Source organism: Branchiostoma lanceolatum, chromosome 1 (assembly GCF_035083965.1).
Source record: "Branchiostoma lanceolatum isolate klBraLanc5 chromosome 1, klBraLanc5.hap2, whole genome shotgun sequence".
NCBI lineage: Eukaryota > Metazoa > Chordata > Leptocardii > Amphioxiformes > Branchiostomatidae > Branchiostoma > Branchiostoma lanceolatum.
Window position 1 is genome coordinate 33,001,638 of NC_089722.1, and position 25,301 is coordinate 33,026,938.

A 25,301-nucleotide genomic window follows, 5' to 3' on the forward strand; every position below is an offset into this window, starting at 1 on the left:
GTGTTGGAAAAGGTTTAATTCACTTTTGTTGTGTTAACATCATTTGATTTCTTTGCACCAATGAACACCAAGGTATCTGACAGCAGACTGGAAAATCTTGGCGACAATCCTGGGCATCAACGGAGCCAGCAGTAAAAACTTCTGCTTGTGGTGCCATTGTAAGAAGGATGAAATCTGTGACTTCGACAGTAAGTACCCATGCAGAAATTTTAAAAGACGATTTAAGTAAAGGAATATGCTGTGCGATGGAGAAAAAAAGAATACAACATGTAGATGTAGCTGTACCACAATCTTAGAGTTTTATATGCAAAGCTAAATAGTGCCAGCTAAATGTTGACTTATTTCAAAATTTGTATACAATGAGACACAAAATGGGCTAACATTAAGTAACAACACTTTGCTATAATACAAATGCACAATTACCTGCTTGTTGTTCATATGTTGTGTTTCAGTACCATATGACCACCTTCATAATAGGATGATAGTATACAGTAACCAAACATAATGACTTATAATTACCATATATTTGATATTTTTGTTTGCATACAGAACAAAGCTGGAACATTTAGAGAAGAACAGACGACCACAGCCGTTACATCGGCCAGAGAGAGCACCATGGCCATGTTAATCATCCCCTGATGACCTTTGAATTGGATCGGATCGTTCCCGATGTTCTGCACCTGGTATATCTCTAGTAAAGAATTGTGCTCATTTTCATTGAAATCAGATGTAATCCTTGTATTTGTTTTGCCCAATGAATACTGTGATGTATGTATGTTTCAGATGATGAGGATAAGAGGAAAGCTCTTTAATCAGGTAATTAACTTTTCCACTACTTGTTTTCTATGCACTTCTACCTTGTAAATATTGCATTTACTGAATATTCGAATCATAATATTCATCTATTTTGCAACAGGTTGTTATCTGGGCCATCAACCAGCGGAGAACAGTAGAGCTGGCATTTAAGCAATGAAGGAAACCGGTGTCCTCTTCAGTGATGAAAGGCACCGGTGACGATGGCCAGGGGTCTATAAAGACATGGATTCAGCACAATGCTAAGATCAATGTCTTCTTGTATCATATACTCACACATTTAGAACATTTTTCTTCAACTTTTTCTCTAAGGTATTACTACAAAAAGTAGGCTAACAGTGTTTTGATTAAATTTTACGGCAAAACAACTGGAGCGGATTTTTGCAAAACTCGACCTTCATGATGTGCTCCAGGACAGGTGGAGCCCTAATAGGCTGACTGTAGCCAGTCTGACTGTGAGGCAGCTGAAAGGCGAGCTGCAAAATCGTAGCCTGGAAATCTCACAAAAGAAGAGCGACCTTGTAGAAAGGTCAAATCAGTTCCTGAATAGCGATATGGTGTGTTTTGGTACCACATGACCATTTTTTTTCAACAGCTGATTTTTACATCTGTTCATATATCCTTGCCTAGAGCTTCAAAACAAGTCCTATGAATCTGTGAAGTAATGTACTGTATATCTATTTGCAATTTTTCACAGATTCTACTACCTGAAGAGGATAAGGCGAATGCAGAACAACCAAGCATCATTGTTGACAATGTCATCAAACTGTGGAAAGTAAGTTGTTTGATTCACACTCCCATCTATGATAATGGTGGTTTGATTTCAGTTATACAATTTGGTAGCTAGTGCATGTTCAAATTAGCGTCAATTATCCATAAGTTTAACCTTACAGGATTTCGAGGAACTTACTGAATGCTTTCCAGACAAAAGCACGACGATGGGGGTGATCTTCAGTCGAGTGACGTTTGATAAGGTTAGTGCTACAACTAAGTGGTTAAAAAGCTGATTTCGCAACATTATAGCAATACTGTCACTGTTTCAACTGTTTTTCATTTACTTTGTTTTCTTTGTTTTCAGCATGTACATGCACGCCATGATTTACCATGTCCCACAGTTTCTGAGAAAGTACAAGTACATTAACGACCTCTCATGTGAGAGCGTAGAGCAGGTGTGCATAATTTTTTACATAATGAGAATAGTAAGATGTACACGGAAATTATGACATAACAGCATATACATGCTTTCCACACGTTGTTAGCATTACCTTGAAGTGACTTTTAACGAAAAGCTACATGTGTTTCAGAGGTAAGATACTTAGAATGTTTATTCCGCCGTAGAAAACTACACCCAAAACAGGAGGTTCCAGCACGGCAGTCAGAATAGTGGCAGGGGTAGCAAGTGGACAGTCCAGGTATGCTGATGTCTGCTTTGCGTTTTCTTTCATCACCTTCCTCTAGACATGTAAGAAGAAGAAAGTAGTATATGTTCAATGTGTATTTTCTATTTTGAAGTTTGTAGTTGACCGTACGAAGGTTGCCATACTTGTTATTGCATCAATAAAGCTTCTATGTTCAATCTGAATCTATACATGCAGGTCATGGAGTACGATAACAGGGACCTGTTTGCTATCCTCCATAACCTGGACAGGAAGAAGGCCATAATGGGTCCCAATGCTGCACAACGAAGCGCCAACTTGCAAGGTTTGTCATATGTAATTGTAACAGTTAGCTGCATGTTGGCTTTCTAGTAGGAATATCATAATTGTTATTGGTCAGACTGGTAGGTACATGAATGTCCCAACCATCCATTCATTTATATATGGTTGCATCCAATATTGACTACATGTACTTTACCCATCTGAATGGCCTCTGTGTTATAAGTTTCCCTAAGGATTGTCTCTTATGTCACATTTCAGCAAATTTGAGAAAATCAAAATATTTTATTAACATTTCAACAGAAGTGCAACAGAGGGAGGATGCAGCGGAAGAAGACTCTGAAGAGGAGGACAGGGAAAACGTCGCAGAGGTGGATGGTGAAACGTTTGAAGAGGATTACGAGGAGGAAATGTTTGAAGAGGATGATGATGAATAAGCTTGATCTGATAGCTTTTCTTTTTACCTCTCATGACTGTTAATATTGTAAATTTGAAAGTACAAAATATTATTCTATATGTATTTGATTGTCAATGTTATGTTATTATTCATTTATCATCCAGTGACCCCCTTTTCTCTTGAGCTATATGAAAAGCAACGAGAATAGATCAATGTACAAGAAACTCCTACCTTTTAGGATGGATCCTGTTTACAACTTCTCTTCTGAGGGAAAGGGTGAGCCACCCTGGATCAGTGTGCTGTGTCTCCTGTAAATATGTAAAGAAAGGCATGTGTGATAAATTGTGAGCCACCCAGGATCATTGCTCTGTGCCTTCTGTAAAGATGTACAGAAAAGGCATGTATGATAAATTGACTTGCAATTTAATGTAGATTTATTAAGTACATACTATATCAAGAATACAAATATATACTATATTTGTGCAAAAAGGAGGAGATTTACAATCAGGATAAAGAGATGTGTCCTATGCTTCTTGCAGTATGGTAAATAAGTATGTGTACCTTTTGGGATCAGTTTGAAGGTCGAAGTCTCTCTGCCCCCTACTTATGACACTATAGACGAGGGTTAATAATTGTATTTAAATATGTTTTCAGAGATACTTGTATTTAGAAATACTGCAATTGGCAAAACATTAAAGCAAACAGCAACAACTCTTAAACTTACCCAAACCTCTCCTCTTCTTAGCTGCTCTCCAACAACATCTTCCACGTTATACAGTTTCGGCGGTTTTCGCCGAGTCCGCCTCAAAAACTTGGCAAACTCTTTTTCACAAAGAAAATCACTGCCGTATGGGAACATTGTTGTGATTGGAAGGAGATTGGAAAATATGTGTACAGGCAGTGATCTGGGGCAGTGATCTAAGAGGTGAGGTCTGCTTTGCAGCGCACATGTGCTCAGGGGTTCCCCCGAAGGACACCGCTTGTCAGTTATCCTGTTCCCTGAAGTTAGACTTGGCCACACGTCCCATACTATATACGGTACTACAGCTAGGCCAGGCAACGCAAGTTGGGTTACTGGGACCGGGGGATTCTGTAGTATTGCAGAGAAAACTTCAGACCAGGGATCTTGTGTGGGCACAACGCTACCTAGCGATATATACAAGTATTGTTGCTCTCCGTGACTACTAAGGAGATTAGGGTATAATCCACACCAGGCTGTGAGTCAATTAACCCTGCATTTCCCGGCTGAATTGGCCCAGATCGTAATGACATGCTATCGTCATCACATCATCTGTTGCGGTAGGTGCCGCAAGTGTCCAGAATGCCCTAGAAGCAAAAATAAAGAGGGATCGGGAGGAATCCTTAAGGCGCAAATCCATTAACAACTTGGGCTGTCATACATTTGTGAATGACACCCTTACAACAACATCCAGTCCCATTCCACAAGATGCCCAAGCACTGCTGCAAGACACCCCACCAACACCACCGAACAGAAGAAAAACCTGTGCAAGTAGGTTAAAGCCCGCCCATCGTCGTCAGTCAGAAGACCAAAAGCTTGAAGAGCACTTCAGATCCTTTATAGAACAGGGAGACTGGGTTCAACTTGTTGAACTCGAACAGTCTGACACAAAATGGAGAAGGTCTCTGTGCAACAACGTAACCCTCTAGCCTTTTCGACTTAAAAAGATTACAAAACACTTATCAAACAGTGTAAACGAAAATATTGTCCAAATTAGAGCATACGAATAAAAAAAACGAATTTTGGTCCTCATTAGATTCTGTAGAAAATGAAATTAACGGGAGATCACACAAAAATACTACAGACCCCACTATATCACAACCACGAATGGACAGAAAGCTCCAAAGGATTGAATAATCCTATAAAACACAAAACTTTTACACAGATTTCGAAAACACGATTACTGGACGGTTAAATTAGATAAATATTCTCATAATTTGCTAGATTTTTCTTTTTCTGCAAAATAGGTTTTAGACGGTATAAAACAATTCAATCTGGTTTGGGGTTCTCGCGCGAGATTAAGTCAACAAAACAAGAACACGTACAGATTGTAGATTCTGCTGGAATTTTGAGTTTTTTTTGTGTGCGACATCCACTGCACGAAATGGCCTCGTATCCCGGCGTATACGTACAGGGATTCCTCCGGAAATATTCCATATACCGATGCGGATTTAGCGTATCCGATATAATTAACGGATACGCTAAATCCGCACCGGGATATGGAATATTTCCGGAGGAATCCCTGTACGTATACGCCGGGATACGAGGCCATTTCGTGCAGTGATCGCACGAGTAACAAGTGCATCAGGAGAAGCGAAAACGATAAGGAAGGTTACTAATAGCCACGACCATGTCATTGTGGTAAATTGCAACAACTTCACTTCATCACGTACCGTCCTACCCTGTCTGTTCCGTTTGTAGGCTTTGCTATATACACTGGAATTAAAGATTTTGAATTTGATATATGTGCTGGATTGAAAGCTTTTCAAGACGATCACGCGTTACGACACCTCTGTTCTAAGGAAATGCGCATTGCTTCTGTTCTTACGATCCTAGGCTTTCCTGTGCTTATAAGATTAGTGAAATTGCGCGATTGGTCTTTGTTGATATGAATGTCCTACTTGCTTGACCTAATTATCTTCGCCCTTCTAAGGTTAAAGCAAAGGCGTTCCGGAGCATATATGAGCTAACACTTGGAGTACAGGGTGAAAATGGACATAAGCCGGCCATACGTATTTCAATACGTCTTCAATTTGCAGAGAACTTAAGATTAGATGTATATCGTTTTTTCAAAGTAACCTTTTAATTGTAAAATATGTAACAACTATTTGTTTACTTTATCAAAACTAATGATACAATTTTTTAAGGTAAAAAAATAGTGTAAGGACAATCCCAAGAGTTTCAAAACTCGTAGTTTGTTTTTGTGTACAGCTGCTAACGTTACCTGTGAACAGAAACTAGTTACTTAACTTCTATGTCACGTTTCCGATCGCCTCACAAATTAGACGGATGTCTACAAACCTTAACGACCTCCCTCATTGGCTCTCATATTTACTCCTTACTTGTTCCTTATTCCCTGCCTCATTCGTCACTGCTATATCGTATGGTGGGTGACGTACGCACGACTACCCAATACCGTCTCTATCTTGTTTGTGAATAGACAGAAAACTTAAGTTCTCTTCGGAGTTTACTTCACTACTTCTTAAAAAAATCGTAATTCATCCATATCATTGATTATTCATTATAGGGCATTTCTTTAATGATCGGTTTATATCAAACATTTAAAGTCATTTTGCTAGACTTTCGTAAGTCTTTGGAATAGAAGAAGACATGGCCGATTATTCAATGTTACCCTTCTTTTGTACTGAAGATTTTATCAACAGGGGCACATCTATCACGCTTTATTAGCCCTTATTGTATTGCATTATTAATTAGGATGTTAACTTTTATTCTATACTTGGATTATGTTAAACAATTCTTGTCATACGTTGTACCACGTACAATCATCGTGCAATGAAGTTCTTCTTATCAAAGGCATACATGATATAATTATGTTTTTACAAGCCTTGGACTGATGTTCCAAAGGTGATGAAGTGTGTGATACGGACAAGAATACGAGAACTTCAAAGCCACAGACATCATTGATTTTGTATACATTTATTACAATTACAAGCAAATATACAACTATCAGTTGATGCAACGCTGGTAACTCATTACAACATCAATATCAACTATGTAACACTTGTCACTGATCACAGCATCAATATCATTTATGTAATTCTTGTCACTGATTACAATTTCACTTGTCACTGATAACAATATCAATGCTATTTATCTAACACTTGTCACTGATTACAATATCAATATTATCTATGTGATTCTTGTCGCTGATTACAACATCAATATCATTTATGTAACACTTGTTACTGATTACAATATCACTTCTCACTGATAACAATATCAGTAGCATATATGTGAAACTGGTCACTGATTACACCATCAATATCATTTATTTAACACTTATCACTGATTACAACATCACTTGTCATTGATTACCATATCAATTATGTGATACTTGTCACTGATTACAACATCAAGATCATTTATGTAACACTTCTCATTGATTACAACATCAACATAGACCATGTATCACTTTTTACTAATAACATCAATATCATTTATGTAACACTTGTCACTAATTATGATAGCAATATCATTTATGTAACACTTGTCACTGATTACAACATCAATATCATTCATTTAACACTTGTCACTGATTACAATATCACTTGTCACTGATTACAATATCACTTGTCACTGATTACAACATCACTTGTCACTGAATACAATATCAATACCATCTATGTGATACTTGTCACTGATGACCATATCAATATCATTTACGTGATACTTGTCACTGATTACAACATCAAGATCATATATGTAACAGTTTTACTGATTACAACATCAATATCGTCCATGTAACACTTTTCACTGATTAGAACATCAAGATCATTTTTTAACAATTGTCACCGATAACAACATCAATATTATTCATGTAACACTCGTCACTGATTACAACATTAATATCAGTTGAGTATCCTAAACAATAACCAAAAGTAAGTAAAGGAAAACTTTTCCATTCTCTTGGTTCCATCTCAGTATATCTGCCCTCTGGTTGAAAATGGGTTAGAACCTAGACTGGTACAGCTTAGATACAAATAAAGATCCATTTGAAATCCTAGGCCTTGCTTATTTGATTATATGGCATATAGATCGCACTCCTCTAAGAACAAAAAAAAAAAAACTTATTCGAGCGTGTGGCTATTTTTCTCTCTCTCAACATTTTATCAGGTGTGGATTTTAGTGTTTGCATGACATTCTTTACACTTGTCCCCTTATTTGGACTTTTGTGCTTGTTAAGTACCAAAGTAAAATGTTTTTCTGACTCGATCTCTTTTCAGATTCGGACCTTATCGTTGTCTATTAAATGACTGGTTCTGAAATATGGATTCCTGTCAATGGAATAAACACATCGAATTTGAAACTTAGCCCTCTCAGAAACTAGGTCATGATGTGCACCATGTGTTTTTGATCATGTCCTTTAAAAGAGGTCTCTTTACATTTTGACCACTGGACATCATTATGATAATTAGCATGAATGATGAATCAGACTCATAATTGGTTAATTATATTTTTTACTTCCCTGATATTTATTTCTAAAATGCAACCTATATCATGACTTCCAGAATATCATGTTGACTGTATAGTATAGATAGTAATTGGTTATAATCAATGGATTTAATGTTGTACATGTGTGTATTGGCTTTTAGATGTAACAGTATTTTAAAACGACAATGTTGAATAGATGGTTTTGTGACAATAAGTGCAATTTTTTTGTGAATAAATACGATTCGTACGATGTATGTCACAATAGACGCAATTCAGTCTGCTAATGTAGTACTCCAAGTTCTGTTGATTAATAAAACCATTTGATTGATTGATTGATTGATTGATTGATTGATTGATTGACAGATTTGTTTGGTATGGGCATATGTTGTTAAAGTAAAGCCTTCCGTCCACTCTCTGCCATGACGGGTCCTTGTGAAATTATTTTACCGGGTTGCGGAGCTCAAATCCCAGGTTCATCTTATGATTATAGTATTATTATGATTATAGTACTTCATTAAAGATAGAACTGCTGTATGCTTTGAAAGTTGCATTTTCTATGCTCATCTGCTTACGATTAATAAGAAGCCCGCCTTTAGAACAATTCAAGATTTTCAACGTATGACCTACTTAAGAGTCATTGCATGAGAAAACCAGGCAGAGGTGGGAAGATGGGGGTCGGCCAAATCGGCTCCTACTTTGTATGTGTGATAGGTTTGTGGAACTATGAACAGCCATTTAATTAAAACCCTCCAGCTATTTTTCGCTATGGCGTTCTGGGACCCCCCTCCGAGACCCTCAAAAATCCAACAATTTATGGCTGAAAATTACTGAAATTGCAATGGCTACCCTCACAATTTTGATTAAGATACGATTATAAATGAAAGCAGAATTTTCATCTCTTTGAATTTTAGTCATCTTTAAGGGGCATTATCTGCCCTGGGCAGTGGCTTTGGAGAATGGTTTTACTGTTGCTGGAGAGGGGAACATCTACTGATTCAAAAACAATCGTCGTTTAATTGGGATACTCATAACGCGAGCCGTGAATGGGGGCTGTTTATGGGGATTTTTCGGGTTTGGGGCTATAATAGATCAGGTTGTGACGTCTCACTACGGGGTAGGTTATGGCAATTTTTTCTGCCGCTGGGTGAAAACCATGCATAATTGTCATAAAATGCTAGCACAAATCAGAAATGTTGGTTTTGGCTCTACATGGGGGATATAGGGATACTTAAAATGTAAATTAAGCTTGTTTTGCACATTTTACAGTTGCTTTTTAAGACGTTAATCAGTAAATTACTTACTAAAAAAGGATGTACAATTTTGAAGTGGTCAATAGTGAAAAGGCTATGTATGGGGGTTATCAGGACCCCACATATGTGATATCACTGGTACACGCAGCTGTATGTAAAATCAAGAAACAAGACAGTCACTATAACAAATGTCAGGGAACAGTTTTAAGCTAAATATATATTATACTAGTATACTTATCAATTTGGGTCAGTACATGAATCATAATGAAATCAACAGATTGTACATTGCAGTTGCAATTGTTCCATTTCAAAGAACATTCAATATTTGGTATCAAGCATTCTCGAAGAACTCAGCCAATGACTGTAACTACTAATTTCAATCTCTTTTACCCATTTAAAAAATCTAAAATGATACAATCCACACAATTCATGCAATACAAGGCACCTGGCTATTGGCTAGCGGGACAGCCAGGTAATTGGGAGCTAAGTGGTTTAAGTACTATGCTACAACTGCAATAGTTTTGAATATTGTTTAACCAATACAGTATCAAAGCTAACAGCATTTAATTAAAAAAAACACCAAAACATACATTTGCTGTAGGCGGTTAGAGGTTGTTATAATGTTATGGGAATGTGAAATCTCAAGGTATGAAAAAAGTTAAGGGTGTCACTGAAATTCTTTGTATGTATTATTGCCGTAATACCGATAATAGTACATTGCCAAAAGTAAATGCTTCATAACATAGAAAAGTCCATAGAAACAGCCCAACATGTGCAGGTGCGCAGATGTAGGAGGCTTTCCCGTATACTGGTCGTGTTAATGGCAAGTGGCAAGTATGTGGAAATTGCGATGCGTCACTCCTATCAGCTTCAAGGCATTCGATCAGCCCTTCACATTTGGCGCGTTTGCAGATGTTCGTTTCTCACAAATGATAGATGATGGCAATAGTTGTATTTTGTATTATCCCATTCATTTCATCCTCTGTGAGGTGACACAAGTTTCTTTACAAGTCCCTGTGAAGTATGACAGAATACCAACATCCTCCTTAATCGCCTTCTTGAGAGTCAGACTGAGTGAAGAACAAGTTGATGTGCATGATCTTGGACTTCAGTTTTTGCATAATGATATTCATCTGTTCAACGCGTATGTCTGTTTCAATGGTCCTATGGCATGATTTTAGGAATTGCATGCATTTTGTAAATACATGTAGCATAAAAATTTCAATATGGTATGTGTAACCGTGGGAAAGAAAATTACATTACATGCTACAGTCATGGGCTACGTTTTTGAGAACACTTTGAAAGTTTGATAATCTGTAAACTGCAGTTTGTTGAATTCAGTATGATACCTGTACTGATCCCGATTGACCGTCAGAATTAAATATATTTAGCTAAAGTCTAAAATTGTTCTTGACATTTGTTATAGTCTAATTTCTTTTGTTGTCCATATAAAGTATATGTAGCTCTGCACCCATGTGCACGGGTGTGTTCCAATGATAATGTGGAGTTCTGATAACCCCCATACATAGTCTTTTTTCATTATGTACCATTTAATGAATGAATATGCATATGATTATTTAGTGTGGAAATAACTAATTCTTAGAGAGCAACTGTAAAATGTGTAAAACAAGCTTAATTTACTTTTTAAGTATCCTTATATCCCCCATGTAGAGCCAAAACCAACATTTCTGATTTGTGCTAGCATTTTATGACAATTATGCATGGTTTTCACCCAGCGACAGAAAAAATTGCCATAACTTACCTCGTAGTGAGACGTCACAACCTGATCTATTATAGCCCCAAACCCGAAAAATCCCCATAAACAGCCCCCATTCACGGCTCGCGTTATGAGTATCCCAATTAAACGACGATTGTTTTTGAATCAGTAGATGTTCCTCTCTCCAGCAACAGTAAAACCATTCTCCAAAGCCACTGCCCAGGGCAGATAATGCCCCTTAAAGATGACTAAAATTCAAAGAGATGAAAATTCTGCTTTCATTGGTTTTGGTAACCCCCTAGTATACCCTCTTAACGTCAATGCTTCACCTTCCACTTTTAGTAGGTAAAACAAGGGAACCCATGCTATATGGAAATATAAAATTTATAATCATATCTTAATCAGAATTGTCAGGGTAGCCATTGCAATTTCAGTAATTTTCAGCCATAAATTGTTGGACTTTTGAGGGTCTCGGAGGGGGTTCCAGAACGCCATAACGAAAAATAGCTGGCGGATTTTAATTATATGGCTGTTCATAGTTCCACATACCTATCACACATACAAAGTATGAGCCAATTTGGCCAACCCCCATCTTCCCACCTCTGCCTGGTTTTGCCTGGTTTTCTCGTGCAATGACTCTTAATGGAACAGCCACACAGCAATGAAACAAGAAGTCAGGTCCACACCACATGAGGTTAAAGACTGCCGAATTTGATGATACCAAAATAATGTCAATTTTGAAAAATTAAAAGTAAAAATTAAGAAAAAATATTGATGGAGGTATTGACATCAATTTCGATAGATACAATGTGCAATGTACACGTATGTTTTTAAAAGTCCACTACTTAAGAGGTTCTGTCTGTAAAAACCAAGCGTAAGGTGGCCAAAGTTTAAAAAAAATGAATTTTCTTAAATTTTGTGTGGTGGTAGGGCCCAATTGGCTCAATGTCTCATTAAAGAGCGCAAATTTAATGATTTTTGTCACAGCTCTAGCTGATACTATTTTTAAATATAATTCTAAAGAAGAAAGGGTTCTCGATAGGGCGGGCCACAGTTAGTCTCCAAGCAGACCTACGGGTTGGCAAAGACCGTATCCAACAGGCAGAAGGAGTTTTTATAGCCAACCCAAGTCTCATAGCCAACCCAAGTCTCCTTCTGCCTGTTGGATACGGTCTTTGCCAACCCGTAGGTCTGCTTGGAGACTAGGCCACAGTGACCAAAAGACGTAGCTATTGTTCCCATTGTAGCAGAATTGCAACTACAGAATTGTAGGTGAAATAAACATATGTAACTTGGTTATTGAGATAAAAACGACTTTTCTATTAACTTTTCTGTTTTACAAGAAATCTGTCCTGCACTTACAAAAGTAGTTTGTAACAGTTGACTACTGGTTGCCATGGCAATTGCCATCTTTGTTATTAATGTTGGATCTTTACATTGTTGTAGGAGGAGAACATCCATAGCTTGGCTGTATATGTAAAAAAAAATGATACCTGTAGTTTTTTTATGTTATTTTTCTGTAAACGAGGCAAAAGCTCGCATGCTTATGATGTATGATCCGCTTATCTTCGTGGAATCGATGACAACACCAGGCTGTCGAATTGATTTAAAAAAAAAAATGGTGGCGAATCGTAGGGGAACGGTAGTCTCCAAGCAGACCTACGGGTTGGCAAAGACCGTATCCAACAGGCAGAAGGAGTTTTTATAGCCAACCCAAGTCTCATAGCCAACCCAAGGTCTGCCACAACTCAAACAGGGCGGAGCATTTCTATTCAATAAAGGTGTCGCTGCCCCTCCTCGTTGTAATGCTAACAGCCGTACGAATGTCCGGGGTACTAATCTTTTTATGACCGATTTCTGGGACAAGCGCAGTCACCCGCGCACGTCCCAGTGGGAGGTTCGCGCCTTGTTAGTCCTCACAATAGTACAGTGTTTCCTTCACCCATGTTACCCATCGGTGATGTTTGAGGCATCATCAGAACCATTCTTACAAAAACACAAAAACATTCGTAGGGAATGTTTACTGTTTCAGGTTCAAGCCAACACTCGGACCGCCCCCCACCCCCTTGCATGTAACGTTAGTTGCAAGCGGCACGTGCCGTCGGAGTTAAACCTTATAAGCTAAACCTTTCTTTTGCGAAACAAAACACGCCACGAAGTAAATTATACTCTAGATATTGCTATAAAAACTCCTTCTGCAAGTTGGATACGGTCTTTGCAGCCGTTGGGTCTCAGTTGGAGACTAGACAGGCCGACCTGGCGCGGCCCTGCACGCCCGTGCGGGCGGAGAGTAATCAACTCATAAACACAAGCAGTTTGAATAGGTAACAATTAGATGTTAATAGCCTTTGTTCAGACCGACTTGTGGCAGACCTTGGGTTGGCTATGAGACTTGGGTTGGCTATAAAAACTCATTCTGCCTGTTGGATACGGTCTTTGCCAACCCGTAGGTCTGCTTGGAGACTAGAGGAACGGGCCAGCTTTGGGACTGTATAAGCGGGATTACGATGTTTGTTTCGCCCGGGATCAAATTGCGCCTGAATATGGTTACCGCCAACTGTTGTGTGTCGGCTGCAGTATGATGACCTCCGCCGGGGGTCAAATCAAAATGAACAGGCAAACTTAAGCTCTTTTTCACATATTTTGCATATTGTGTCCTAAAGTCAAACATATTCAATCCTCGTAATTTCCTTGAGCACCCTGCTACAAATTTTCAGGTGTTGAACCTGCTCACTTCAAGGTCCTTAACCATTTAAATCCCCATAGGCGAAAAACTGTGTTCTGCTGCCTTAATGACGCGATCTTCAATGTTCGGTCCCCATTTGCAAAGATCAAACTTCAGTAGAGTAGTTTTCATGTAGTTCACGGTTCCAGGTTTCTTGTGATGATTTCCGCTTGTTCATGGCAAACTCTGTATCCGACTGTGAATGTAGAACAGCATGGTGTTAAGATTGAAGAGTTAAAATAAAGATTTTCTCGTGAAGATTTTAAGATATCCAACATCACTCTGTGTCTGTCTGTCTCTCTCTCTCTCTCTCTCTCTATATATATATATATATACATATAGAGAGAGATAGATAGATAGATAGATAGATAGATAGATAGATAGATAGATAGATAGATAGATAGATAGATATAGGTAGAAACATAGAATGAGCGAGGGAGAGAGAGATAGAGAGAGAGACAGAGAGAGAAAGGGAAAGAATATATCAAGTAATCTGACTACAAGCACCGTTTCTACAAACTACAGCAAACCATTGCATCCAGGTCCTTAGGGATATTCTATTCTCCAATATTCTATATGCTACTCTACTCAGTATTTCAACCACATTCGACTCAGACAAATACTATACTTTGCTATCCTTTGGTTAATTTTGGCGTCTTTTACCTCACAGAAGCACGACGTAGGCCCACAAACACGCGCCCCCTGCATGCCCACAGAGAACGTGTTGTGGTAATCTGGGAACCCAGGGGCAGAGAACGGATCGAGGTCGCCGGGGATCCCAGGGGCACTGGACTGGCAGGCATCACCCATCTGGCAAAAAAAAAACATGCAACGTGCTGACAGGCTTGACAGGCATGCTTTATGAATCATTGACATTGCAACACAAAGAAACTGGCAGTGATAAGACGCAGCTGCACTACGTTAAATTTAACGCGTGCAGATGCAGAAATCATATAGCATATCACAATTTCGTTCCTGTGTGCAATGTAGATATCAAACTATATTTTTTTCTTTCTCCCTAATTCTACACAATGCTTGAAAACAACTCATAGTGAAGCGCCTGGCACACATTCAGGACCATTCCTCGACTTTGCTTCCGACCACTTCCGACCAAACACAAAAACCGGAAGTAGCCTAGAATCTATCTTATTCTAGCCCCAGTTTACTCCTTTGGTCGCATTCAAACAGAACATGCATGGCTTTCCTGACTTTTCAACAACTATAGCCAGCTAACGCAGAAAAATTTTAAAGGTCACTTGGCTTGCAGGAAACCTCGCCCCCAAGGTCCAACCACAGATGACCCTACTCACAACTAACTACCATTCATTGTCTGAAGGAGGTCGGTGGGCATGGTCGGCTATGTGTGTCTGAGCCTTGATGTTTTAGATACTTGCAGTTAAAGGCATAATAAACTGGTTTAGTATGATATGTCGACTATGGTCAAAATAATCCACAGAGTAAGCAAAAGTGTTGTTCAATTTATAACCAAAATGAATTGTTTTCTATTAACCTTACGAGAGTTTGCGGTAATGCGTGCGTCATAAGACCAAAACAAACAAAGAAAGTAAAGTTTTTGTACCGTCTGTGTCTTTCGCTTGCAGCAGTGCATCCAAATGACCTCAATCGCCACATAGATGATCGGTAGCACTAATCCAGCGCCAATGATGATGAAGATTCCGTAAAAGCTGTCCAGTCCCAGTTGATCCGCATCCGTTCGTACTATATCCCCCCCGTCCAACGCGCAGCCAACTGTCGGCCACCAGACGTTACGAAATTTGTCTATCTTCCCCTCTTCTTTCAGCTTCAGGATACTGAAGATTACAAGGAGAACAAACATCAATGTAATTTGAAATCATTCATTCATTTCTTACTTAGGCCATATATTGATTTGTTAATATGGATTACATCCTCTGGACACCCCTAAACTGTTGCGAACGTGCAAAGAAAATCAAGCTGGGCAATGAAAAGTGCTGCCTGAACAAATGATTGAACATAATGATTTTTTTATTTCTTATTTTTAGGATCTTTCTTTTTGACTTTGTCATTGACTTTGACATTCTATGACATTAGCATCCGTTTTTTTATATTTTTTCCATTTTCGGCATATATTTACATATTTCACTTTTTGAAATATTAACAGTATGGTCACAATTTTTTTTAAACGGACGAGAATACATTCGAGTGCGAATTTCATCAAGAAACCGATTCAGTATAGCCTTACGTGTGTCAAAACTAGTGAAATAACTTCATTTTTCGTACGCCAATTTGATAGGTGATACACAATCACTCCTCGAACACCACAATTTCAGTGTTATACTCTATGTTACTAATAAGTGACTGTAGGTAGCTTACACTAATGATAGCTTATGTGACAGCTTGTTCCCGTGCTTGGTTGCTAACCCATATCCAAGATGGCGGAAAGGCTTGCCGACCATCGTCAGTTCACAGTTCTCGTCTGTCATGGTGAGGTACTCCAACATTGGCGTATCATACATGAAGACAAATTCACCCTGCCAATGGAGAAAAAAATGCATATTGCCATGAATCTAAGCGAAGCATGGTAATACTATAACATTTGGCTCGCACCTGAGGCGTCGCAAAAACAACTGAAAGAAATAAGTGCATAATACGTATACGTGTGCGCAGGCTACCTCTACAACACAACATCAATAGTACATACATATTCTCAACGTTTATTCGACACTCTTTGATGTAGGACTATTTCTGCCATAGGCAGTAATTATACACGAGTTCTTTGACCCGTCTGGACAACACTTGGACATGCATTCTTGTTATGTTCTGCTCACCTTCTTTACTTGCTTTATTCCTTCCGGGACTTTGCTAACCATCGTTTCCTCTGCGTTCATGTAGCTCCACATCTGTCCATAGACTGTACCTGTGGCTGAATACACAACACAACATTTTTTTGTCAGTCTGTGCCTCTGCGGCCCATACCATTATACTGCGTTGCCTTCCTGCTTCTCTATACTGTAGCCATTATCACCGACACACAGGCAACACACACATTCAAACAGACACACAGAAATCAAAACCTCCGTGGTAGATGATAACTTACTTTGTTGATCATGGAAGAAGGCAAAGGTGCTCCCGCCCTTCGGGATGCCATATTTGATTTTTGTTTGCGCGACCAGATCGTCCATGGATCTTATCGGCTGCTCCATTCTCTTGACCGTGAGGAAAGCTGTGAGGTTGGCGGTGTAGGTTGATATGACGATGAGGCCGAATAGCCCCCAGGCGCCTGCTAAAATACGGTTCGGGGTTGACCTCGGCTGATTAGGCTCTACACCTGTAGGATATATCGATATGATCACCTTTATTGTACATCATTGCGCTTTTAGACTAGGTACAGAAAACAACCACAAAGATGCAGAGCATACACAATGCCAGGACTTCAGATACTAAATATACAACTTTTGGTTCTAAAACTACAAAGGTTCTGCTTCTCCTCGTCTCTTGGCGATGTTGAGTATATAGGATGGGATTGGTTTACATGTATTCCAAACAGGATTTTCAAAAAGCATATGAAACATATATTTTTGAGCAATAGCTTTAATTATATCTATATTGAGGAGGCTTTGATACAATATCCTGAAAAAAAATAGTTAAAGCGTTATAATCTGCAATTTGGGCTTTATCTTCTATTTTACGTATATTTGTAGTACGTTGATGGTACTTCTTTGTCATGACTTTGGAATTTTAAGAGTGTCTTCATCATTTGAAGTAGATTTTTTTACGGCCCCTCTCACTGAGAAGCAACTAGTTGGCGACAGTCGCAAAGTGGTCATGTAGTTGCCACGCGGTTTGCAATGAACGCAAATTCGTCTCCTGTGGTGGCGATTTTTTTTGCCAGTTAAAACAATATCATCACACATACATAAAACAAAACACATAATCAAGTGAAAAGTGGTATATCGTTCGTGTCAGTTCGTTTTGGTAATTTCTGTCATTGTAAAAGTAGTCTAACGTTATGCTTATATTTCATAATATGTTTATCATGTTGCGCTAAGTAACATAAATGAATATTCCGTACTAGTGGGAGCGTGTGTAGGAGTTCTCGAGGCACCGAATCTAGTATTCTAGCTTTGAAAAGAGTTTTCAACCCATCCCAGATCTGTTATCACAAGGATTTGTTGAACTCCATGCCTCCCTAAAAAGCTCTGTGAACACCAAAACATGAGGAGCTCCAAACATATATAGCATGGCAAAGTTTTTTTTAACGGAACAATAAAGAACTTGGTTCCACATGGGCAGTCTACACTGAACGCTAGCGCTTGACGTGGGGGGGGGGGGCGGTGGGGTGTCGGGAAAGCAACAGTAACTCCTCAAAAACACAACGTACAGAGCCGAAACCATCCTAGGAGCCCCAGGAAAACAAATTTATAAACGTCTGGCCTAGATTCTCACTCCACCTATCAAAAAACGGCAGAAAAAGGACACTACACAGGCAGTGTTCGATATCTGTTGAGTAACTTATGGTGCATTTCTATATATCTACTTGGCAGACGCCTTACTGATTTCTAAGTGCTTTTTGAACAAATATTATGGCAGAACTAAGAATGCTACGTTGGTAATTTCTTTATAGCAGAGTTAGAGCAACCTAGACACCTTCGTCATGGCAATATTTTTTAATTGCCAGAATTATTTGATGTGTTTTAGTCCTTTTACATTGGTTTTGGTTCAGTTCCAACACTGCGGTTTACGATACCCTGCTCAGCAGGGCTTCGCAATTCATTTGCAAATACATCCGGCGTCAATGTGAGTGCTACGGGAAAACTTGTAAGAAACTTGCCAAGTCGTCGCCACTTTTAGTCGCCAGCTAGTTCCGTTCCAATGAAAGGGAGTTTAAGACCGCATGATCGCAGTTTATTCTTGGACTTTTTCGTCATTTTTAAATGTTATTTTGGTATGTTCACAAGTAGATGTCCTTGAAACGTTGCCGGGCAGAGGGGATGGATATCGGATGGAAACAATTGAACTAGAGAATGCCAAAATTACTCTCATTAAAATGTGATACTGTAACAAATGTTGAAGGTTATCTTGCATCATTGGTTGAAAGATAGAAAGATAGTAGGCTTTTTAATTTACCTAATTTGCATTTCAATTTATAGCCTCAGAATCTAGCGGCGTTTTCAAACTGAAGCCCATCTTTAGGTCAACATGACCCATCTCATTGATACGTTATCAGGCCTTGAAAAAATGTTGTCTTTCCGGTTTTAGTCATGACAAAAAAGTTCTTTTTTTAGATTTTGGTCGAAACACACCAACCGAATAATTAAAATGCCGAGGTAATAAGAATAAGAATACCGATAAGTGACGCGTACGAAAACCAAGCGCTGGTTCTCAGGTCGAACTCGGCATCATTTTCGCGCCGTGATTGATCCACGAGATTCAACTTGACTCTGACGCGACTGAGGAGATTCATCTCAACCGCTACGACGACGATGGGTGCCACGACACCGATCCAAACCATCATTTTGAACGGTAGGAAGAACGCAAACAGCTCTCGCATGCCTTCCTTTGGCCTGGAAGAGAAAAAAAGAAGAGTAAATATAGCGATAGTTCTTGTACTAGCCATACTTGGGTAGCACAGTATATTGTGTAACAGTGACTGTGTTCATATAGAATACAACACGTCGTATTCCGTATCGCCTGAGGTCGCGGCCCTCCCGCGGGTAAGATCGCCGGATGGCCGAAGACCGGTGGGCCATGCGACCAGCGAGAGGGCCAGGACCGATTGTTTTATAAGTTTGAATAAATTATGATAATGAATACTAGCCTTTCAGAATATATTCAAACCGTGTCAGAATATACCCAATGGATTATTTACAAAAAGGAAACGCTCTATGTGATGAAAATTAATAATCGTATACAATTTCATATAGGTGGCAGACTATGACACATGATTTATTAATAAATTACATTTTTTCACTTATATATTCTAGTTTTCTTATTCAATAACATGTTTATGCTATAAGTATGGCTGTATAGTCGTTATCTCCATGAAAAATGGAGATATAGTTTTGGGTGTGTCTGTGTGTTTGTTTGTTTTTTGTTTGTGTTTCCGCACCACTCCAGTCAGCATAACTCAAGAACCTCTTGAAGGATTACGATGATATTTGGTATGTGGGCAGGTGTTGTGAAGCCGAAATTCAAGGTTGATTTTGGGCCCCCTGGTATGTGCCCTTGGGCCCCCTGGTATGTGACCATGGTACTGCAGCAGAAATTCCATTTTTGTATCTCTTGACCTGGACATGCTATGGTCTTGATTTTTTGGTGGCAGATAGCTTGTGGTGTAATAAAGACGTGGTGTGGGTTTGGGCCCCCTAGCAGCTTGCTCTGGAACTGCAGGGGCATTATCTTGAAAATCTTCTAAGGAGAATAACTCAGCAAAGGAACGATGGATTTCCATGATATTTAGTATACAGGTAGCTTAGACAGAGATGTACATAATGAAGTGATTATGTTAATTAGGACTTAATTTGCATAGCTAATGAGGAAAATCTATATTTGCAGTGCATGCCATTATCAGACTCAAATACATGTAACATATGTAGTTTATGGAAAGTGGAGCATCAACAGATACCAATTATGCAAAAAAATTTCCTAATTTGCATAATTGATGCAAAACACCATTATTCATCTAATTGGAAAATTATAGGACTGTCAATATTGCAACATGTGTAAGTTAGATAAAGGTGTTTATGACCAAGCATATATTATGCAAATGTGTAATTCATTTGCATGAATAGGATTGTTCATGCAAATGTGTAAGTCATTTGCATGAATAGGATTGTTCATGGAGATATGAGGTCGTGGAACTCTTGTTTCTATTGTTTTGGAAAGTAATAAGACACCGATACTGCTGAAATAAGGCGAGTATCGTTGATTTTAGGGGAAAATGCGGTTTCTCCTCAATGTTGGCATAAATTATGATGATGAGCTTTTGATATTGACACCAGAACTTGGCATCACAATTTCCATGATAAATTATTAATATAGTATATGCATACTGATTACAAAAAGAACCACCAGAAATATGTTTATTTAGCAAAACAGAACGGGATTCGTTTGGACCCGATGCTGCCAGTTTCGTCACAAAAATGTATCGGTCGGATTATGGATCATGTTAGTAAATATAGTTTCAAGTACAACGACTTTACTACGATGTGTGCAATGTGTAAGTATCAGAATGATTACAACAACTGGAATGCATTTGAGATGGAAGAAATAATTCATATCACTTTAAAGTTTGATGTACTAAATGTTGTCTCATTTAGAAAGGGATATTTCTCACTTTTTCATTATCAAGCCAGTCCCATAGTCCATGTACCGGGATGTAAAGTCGATAACTTTCTCCCGTTTGGAACTGATAGTCATTGCAGCTAGAGCGATGTCAGCGTGCTGTCAGGTGAAGAGAAAAGCATAGTCAGGAAATCTGTCAGCTGTAAATAATATTAAAACTGACAAAAAAACTGCCAGACACTGTCTTGGAAACGACAAGGAAATAGTCTCCGACTTATTGCTATTGTCCCTAGCACATAGGAGAAGAAGGCAAGGAAGACACTAGCAGTAGTATTCAGGCTGATGGCATTGGGAAGGCTATGCAGGACAGAAACTTCTGGGCGGCCATGGTGGTTCGGTTGACAGATGGAGAATGGCACCCGACATAAGTCATGGCTAACTTCATAATACCCATTTATAACAGAAAGAGTTCGATTGACAGTTTGCCTTGCACTGCTTCCAAAGAAGAAATCAAACCCCAAAGGGCTAGTTTGTATTCCGTCGTAGTTCTTATAGAATAGACGCAGCACTGGCATGGGTTCTGAACTGGCTGCTATGTTCACGGTGACGTCATCGGCAGTCATAATTGTATTATCTTGCAACAAAAGCATATATTCTAAAAAATGATTTTTTAAAGGTGTGATGTTCGGTAACAATCAATCGGTGTTTGTTTGGCGCGTACTTTCATACGGAGTAAGAATACTATTAGTTGTTAAACATTATCAGAAAATGTTGTTGTATTTTAGGTGACATAAAACTTTAATTCAACTCAAGGTAATACAGTGTTGAAGCGTCGTGTTGTCGTAACGGACAGGGTATTTTGCCCTGAGGTCTTGGGTTCGAACGTCTAACATGCCACTGATGACTTGTGACCTTGTAAAATTTTCCTTACATGACTTTCCTCACTTCACCAAGGTGTAAACGTGGGTACATAACTTCGGTTGGAAAGGTAATAATTGAAAAAAAATCATTTTGTTTCGTTTCAATGCATCCTCATACAAGGGGCCACCGGCTATACGTCACCATCTGAAATGACAAATGCAGTCCCTTATAAAATGTCCAAGCTTGAGTCGACCCCAAGGATCAAACTCGGGCCCTAGGATCCACGATATTTGATCCAGATGGCGAAGCAGCGGGGTTGCGTTCAGGCTTGCACCACGGGGACATGAAACCTTCACTTCAAATTCTAATACGAAATGTCAAAAGTAGATCTCTTACCCCGGAAACGAGCTCCCCCACCATACCGGACCACGTCCCGTCATCTTTCTCCGCACCGTACTGGCCGTCCTCCGGCTCGTACAGTTCATAGGTAAAGTCTAGTTGTTCCGCTAGGGCGTTGATAAGATCAATACAGAACCCTACGTACCGATAACCCCCTGACTCGCTCTTCTCTTTCATTGTGAAAGGAGCCTCCTGCAGCAGAGAGAAATGAAGAAAGACTGATTGCAGCTGCGGAGTGTGGAGACCACTGTGGCAGCAGAACACAGTGGACATCGTTCTCATTTAAAGCCATCGGATTCTTACCCGGGGCAAGTCGTAAAGGTTTAGGAAAATCAACCTTGTTCAAATTTTCAAATCAACCCTGACAATGTACTGTCAGAGTATCTAACTGCATGGTGTTCAAAACGAAGGGGTGACGACACACAGGCTTCTGGGATTTTGGAGCAATGACGTGATGCAGAACCCCGGGGACTGTGCGTTTATTGAGCAGTGTGCCGATTCATGGAAGGTGCGTATGGGCAGGGGATATAGTGGTGTTCCACTTGGCATGACATGTGTACTTCGTAAAATGCCTGTTGCCCTTCTTTCGCGTTTTCTATCTCCAGATACAGCATATTTTGCCCTTTGGAGGTGTTAAACAGAGTCCTAAATGATTATAGATATATGTAGCTTCAATTGAATTCGACTCTTTGTCACAGCTACATAGACCCTACATACACAGAAAATTTGAAGTCAATCAGCCAAGCCGATCTTGAGAAAATGACTTGACAAGTTGTCATTGTGTCCATCAGCCCCCCTCCCCACTTTACTGGAGTGTGGTCATGTCAACATCTCCCAGAATGTGATCAACTAATGTAAATATTGTCAAAATTGCAGGAATCAGTAGTCAATATAACCCTCTTACTGACATGGGAATTTGATGTTGATATACATTGTATGCTGGTAATGAAGAAATATACAGTTTGGAAGTTGACCTTGATTTGACCTCTAATGTTGTTGACACCCAGCCCCATTCAAAAATTCCCCAGAATTATAAAAACATGTCTGATTTTGGAAAAAGTAGTAATAATCAGTAGCACTTATATCACGCCAACTTATATTGGAATGCCAAGTCAATCCATGATTTTGATTACAGGATATACACTTTGGAAGTTGACCTACTTTTCAGGTGTTGTATTATTGACACCTAGTCCCATTCCAAAATTCCCCGGAAATATAAGAATATTTCTGATTTTGAAAAAAATTCTTAAAATCCGTAGTACTTATCTCTATCCAACTTATGTAGGAATATGAAGTCAATCCATGCTTTTGATGACAAAATATACACTTTAGAAGTTCCCCGGAAATATAAAAACATGTCTGATGTTAAGGAAAAGTTCTTGGAATCATTAGTACTTATATGTCCCCAAGTTATGTAGGAATTTCAAGTCAATCCATGATTTTGATTACAGAATATACACTTTGGAAGTTGACCTACTTTTCAGGTGTTACATCATTGACACCTAGTCCCATTCAAAAATTCCCCGGAATTATAAAGAAATGTCTGATTTTTGGAAAAATAGTAACAATCATTATTACGTATATCCCTACAACTTATATGGGAATATGAAGTTAATGTCTGATTTTGATGATGAAATATACAGTTTTGAAGTTGACCTTAATTTAACCTCTATACTTGTTGACACCCACCCATATTAAGAAATTCCCCGGAATTATAAAAACATGTCTGATTTTTGAAAAACTAGTTGGAATCAATAGTACCTATATCCCTACAACTTATATGGGGATGTCAAGTCAATCCATGATTTTGATGACAAAATATAAGCTTTGGAACTTGACCTACTTTCCATTTGTTATGTTATTCATACCAATTCAAAAATTCCCCGGAATCATAAAACCATGTCTGACTTTTGGAAAAGTAGTAAGAAGCATTGGTACATATATCTTTCCAGCTCTTGGTGAAATATCAAATCAATCCATGATCTGGTTAAGAAAATAAAGACTTTGAAAGGACATGTAAATATGGGTGACCAAATTATCATAGGTGTGGTAACTTTAATATTCCCTAGGCAAGTATTGAATTGTTTTGTTTCCCCCAAATTAGTATTAGTCATTAGTACTCATCTTTCTTAATCATATACAGGATAATCAATCAAATATTATGCATTTGATCAAGAAATATAGACTACTGTATACATGTATGTTAGTTGGTGAGCCATATTGATATACAGATTGACAAGTGTGTTTGCTTCAATATCCGCCCAACAGGAAATGATATGCAATTTTCATGATTTCCTTCATTATTTTAGGTCATTAGTACTTGTATCTTCACTACAATCAGGGGAATATTACTATTAAAAGTAATGGCGTTATATTTGTTGGGTGTAGCATGTTGACTATAGTGTATTATGTGACTGCTCTGCTTTACAGGCTATAAGCGACCAAAGCATTTTTAAACAGTGAAGTACTAAGTATTGCAGATATCATGCTGATTTTATGAAATGATTATCTAAAAAATGCCAAGCAATTGTCCTGCTCCGTTCACGCATATATATACTAGTACATGTGTCTGACAAATTTAAGTGGTGTATGGTGACTGTTAGTATTGAAGGGTCTAATACAAAGTATTCAAAGATCATCTATGTGTTGTAGTGAGTGCTTTGTATCATTGGCCAGCAATAATTTTCCTTTCTTTTGTTTTGAGGAAGAGGTTTAAATTATGTTCAATGATTTTGTTCAGGTACTTCCTCGGTTTGAATGAAATTAAGCAATGTACTAGTATGATGGCTCGTTCCCCATCGTCGAGGATCAGTGGGAAGGGGACTAGTACCCACACGAATATATCATATTAAAGTACAGTGTACTCGTAAACTTTGTAATGTGAAATATATTCTTTTCTTTCAGATGGTGTCTGCTGTGGAAGCAAGTTCAACTCAAGACTTCTTATATTGTAGGATAAGATGATGCACCCTCTTTAATAGATTTTGTGATATCTTGAGAATATTCTGGCTAATTATATGTTAAGCTGTA

General features: G+C 38.7%; 2 protein-coding genes and 1 long non-coding RNA gene across 3 annotated transcripts; 2 read left to right on the plus strand and 1 right to left on the minus strand.

Moving 5' to 3' along the window:
• The first annotated feature begins 77 nt into the window (after nucleotides 1–77).
• On the plus strand, nucleotides 78–823 carry LOC136428145 (uncharacterized). Its single transcript, XR_010754583.1, has 3 exons — nucleotides 78–188; nucleotides 550–683; nucleotides 784–823. It is a non-coding gene; the product is annotated as an uncharacterized lncRNA (long non-coding RNA).
• A 928-nt stretch (nucleotides 824–1,751) lies between these two features.
• LOC136423491 (uncharacterized) lies at nucleotides 1,752–3,057 on the plus strand. The gene is made up of 4 exons (XM_066411697.1): nucleotides 1,752–1,787; nucleotides 1,929–1,982; nucleotides 2,409–2,514; nucleotides 2,772–3,057. Exons 1-4 carry the CDS (start codon nucleotides 1,752–1,754, stop codon nucleotides 2,903–2,905), a joined length of 330 nt encoding a protein of 109 aa, XP_066267794.1. The 3' UTR covers nucleotides 2,906–3,057.
• A 9,583-nt stretch (nucleotides 3,058–12,640) lies between these two features.
• Nucleotides 12,641–21,309, minus strand: LOC136420427 (glutamate receptor ionotropic, delta-1-like). Its single transcript, XM_066407342.1, has 8 exons — nucleotides 21,064–21,309; nucleotides 19,074–19,291; nucleotides 16,825–17,055; nucleotides 16,556–16,650; nucleotides 16,101–16,258; nucleotides 15,328–15,559; nucleotides 14,412–14,558; nucleotides 12,641–13,944 (listed from the first exon to the last, which is right to left on the minus strand). The coding sequence occupies exons 1-8, from the start codon at nucleotides 21,144–21,146 to the stop codon at nucleotides 13,855–13,857; spliced, it is 1,254 nt and encodes a 417-aa protein (XP_066263439.1). The 5' UTR covers nucleotides 21,147–21,309; the 3' UTR covers nucleotides 12,641–13,854.
• Between the last annotated feature and the right edge of the window lie 3,992 nt (nucleotides 21,310–25,301).

What these genes read in the sequence shown, in the direction of transcription:
- LOC136420427 (XM_066407342.1), bottom strand. Translation starts at nt 21,146, where the DNA reads ATGACTATCAGTTCCAAACGGGAGAAAGTTATCGACTTTACATCCCGG. An exon ending in TTCGTACGCGTCACTTATCG is followed by an intron (nt 17,056 to 19,073) that starts GTATTCTTATTC and finishes TATATCCTACAG; the next exon opens with GTGTAGAGCCTAATCAGCCG. An exon ending in TCACATAAGCTATCATTAGT is followed by an intron (nt 15,560 to 16,100) that starts GTAAGCTACCTA and finishes TGTAATCTTCAG; the next exon opens with TATCCTGAAGCTGAAAGAAG.
- LOC136423491 (XM_066411697.1), top strand. Translation starts at nt 1,752, where the DNA reads ATGGGGGTGATCTTCAGTCGAGTGACGTTTGATAAG. An exon ending in GTCGAGTGACGTTTGATAAG is followed by an intron (nt 1,788 to 1,928) that starts GTTAGTGCTACA and finishes CATGTCCCACAG; the next exon opens with TTTCTGAGAAAGTACAAGTA. An exon ending in ACGAAGCGCCAACTTGCAAG is followed by an intron (nt 2,515 to 2,771) that starts GTTTGTCATATG and finishes ACATTTCAACAG; the next exon opens with AAGTGCAACAGAGGGAGGAT.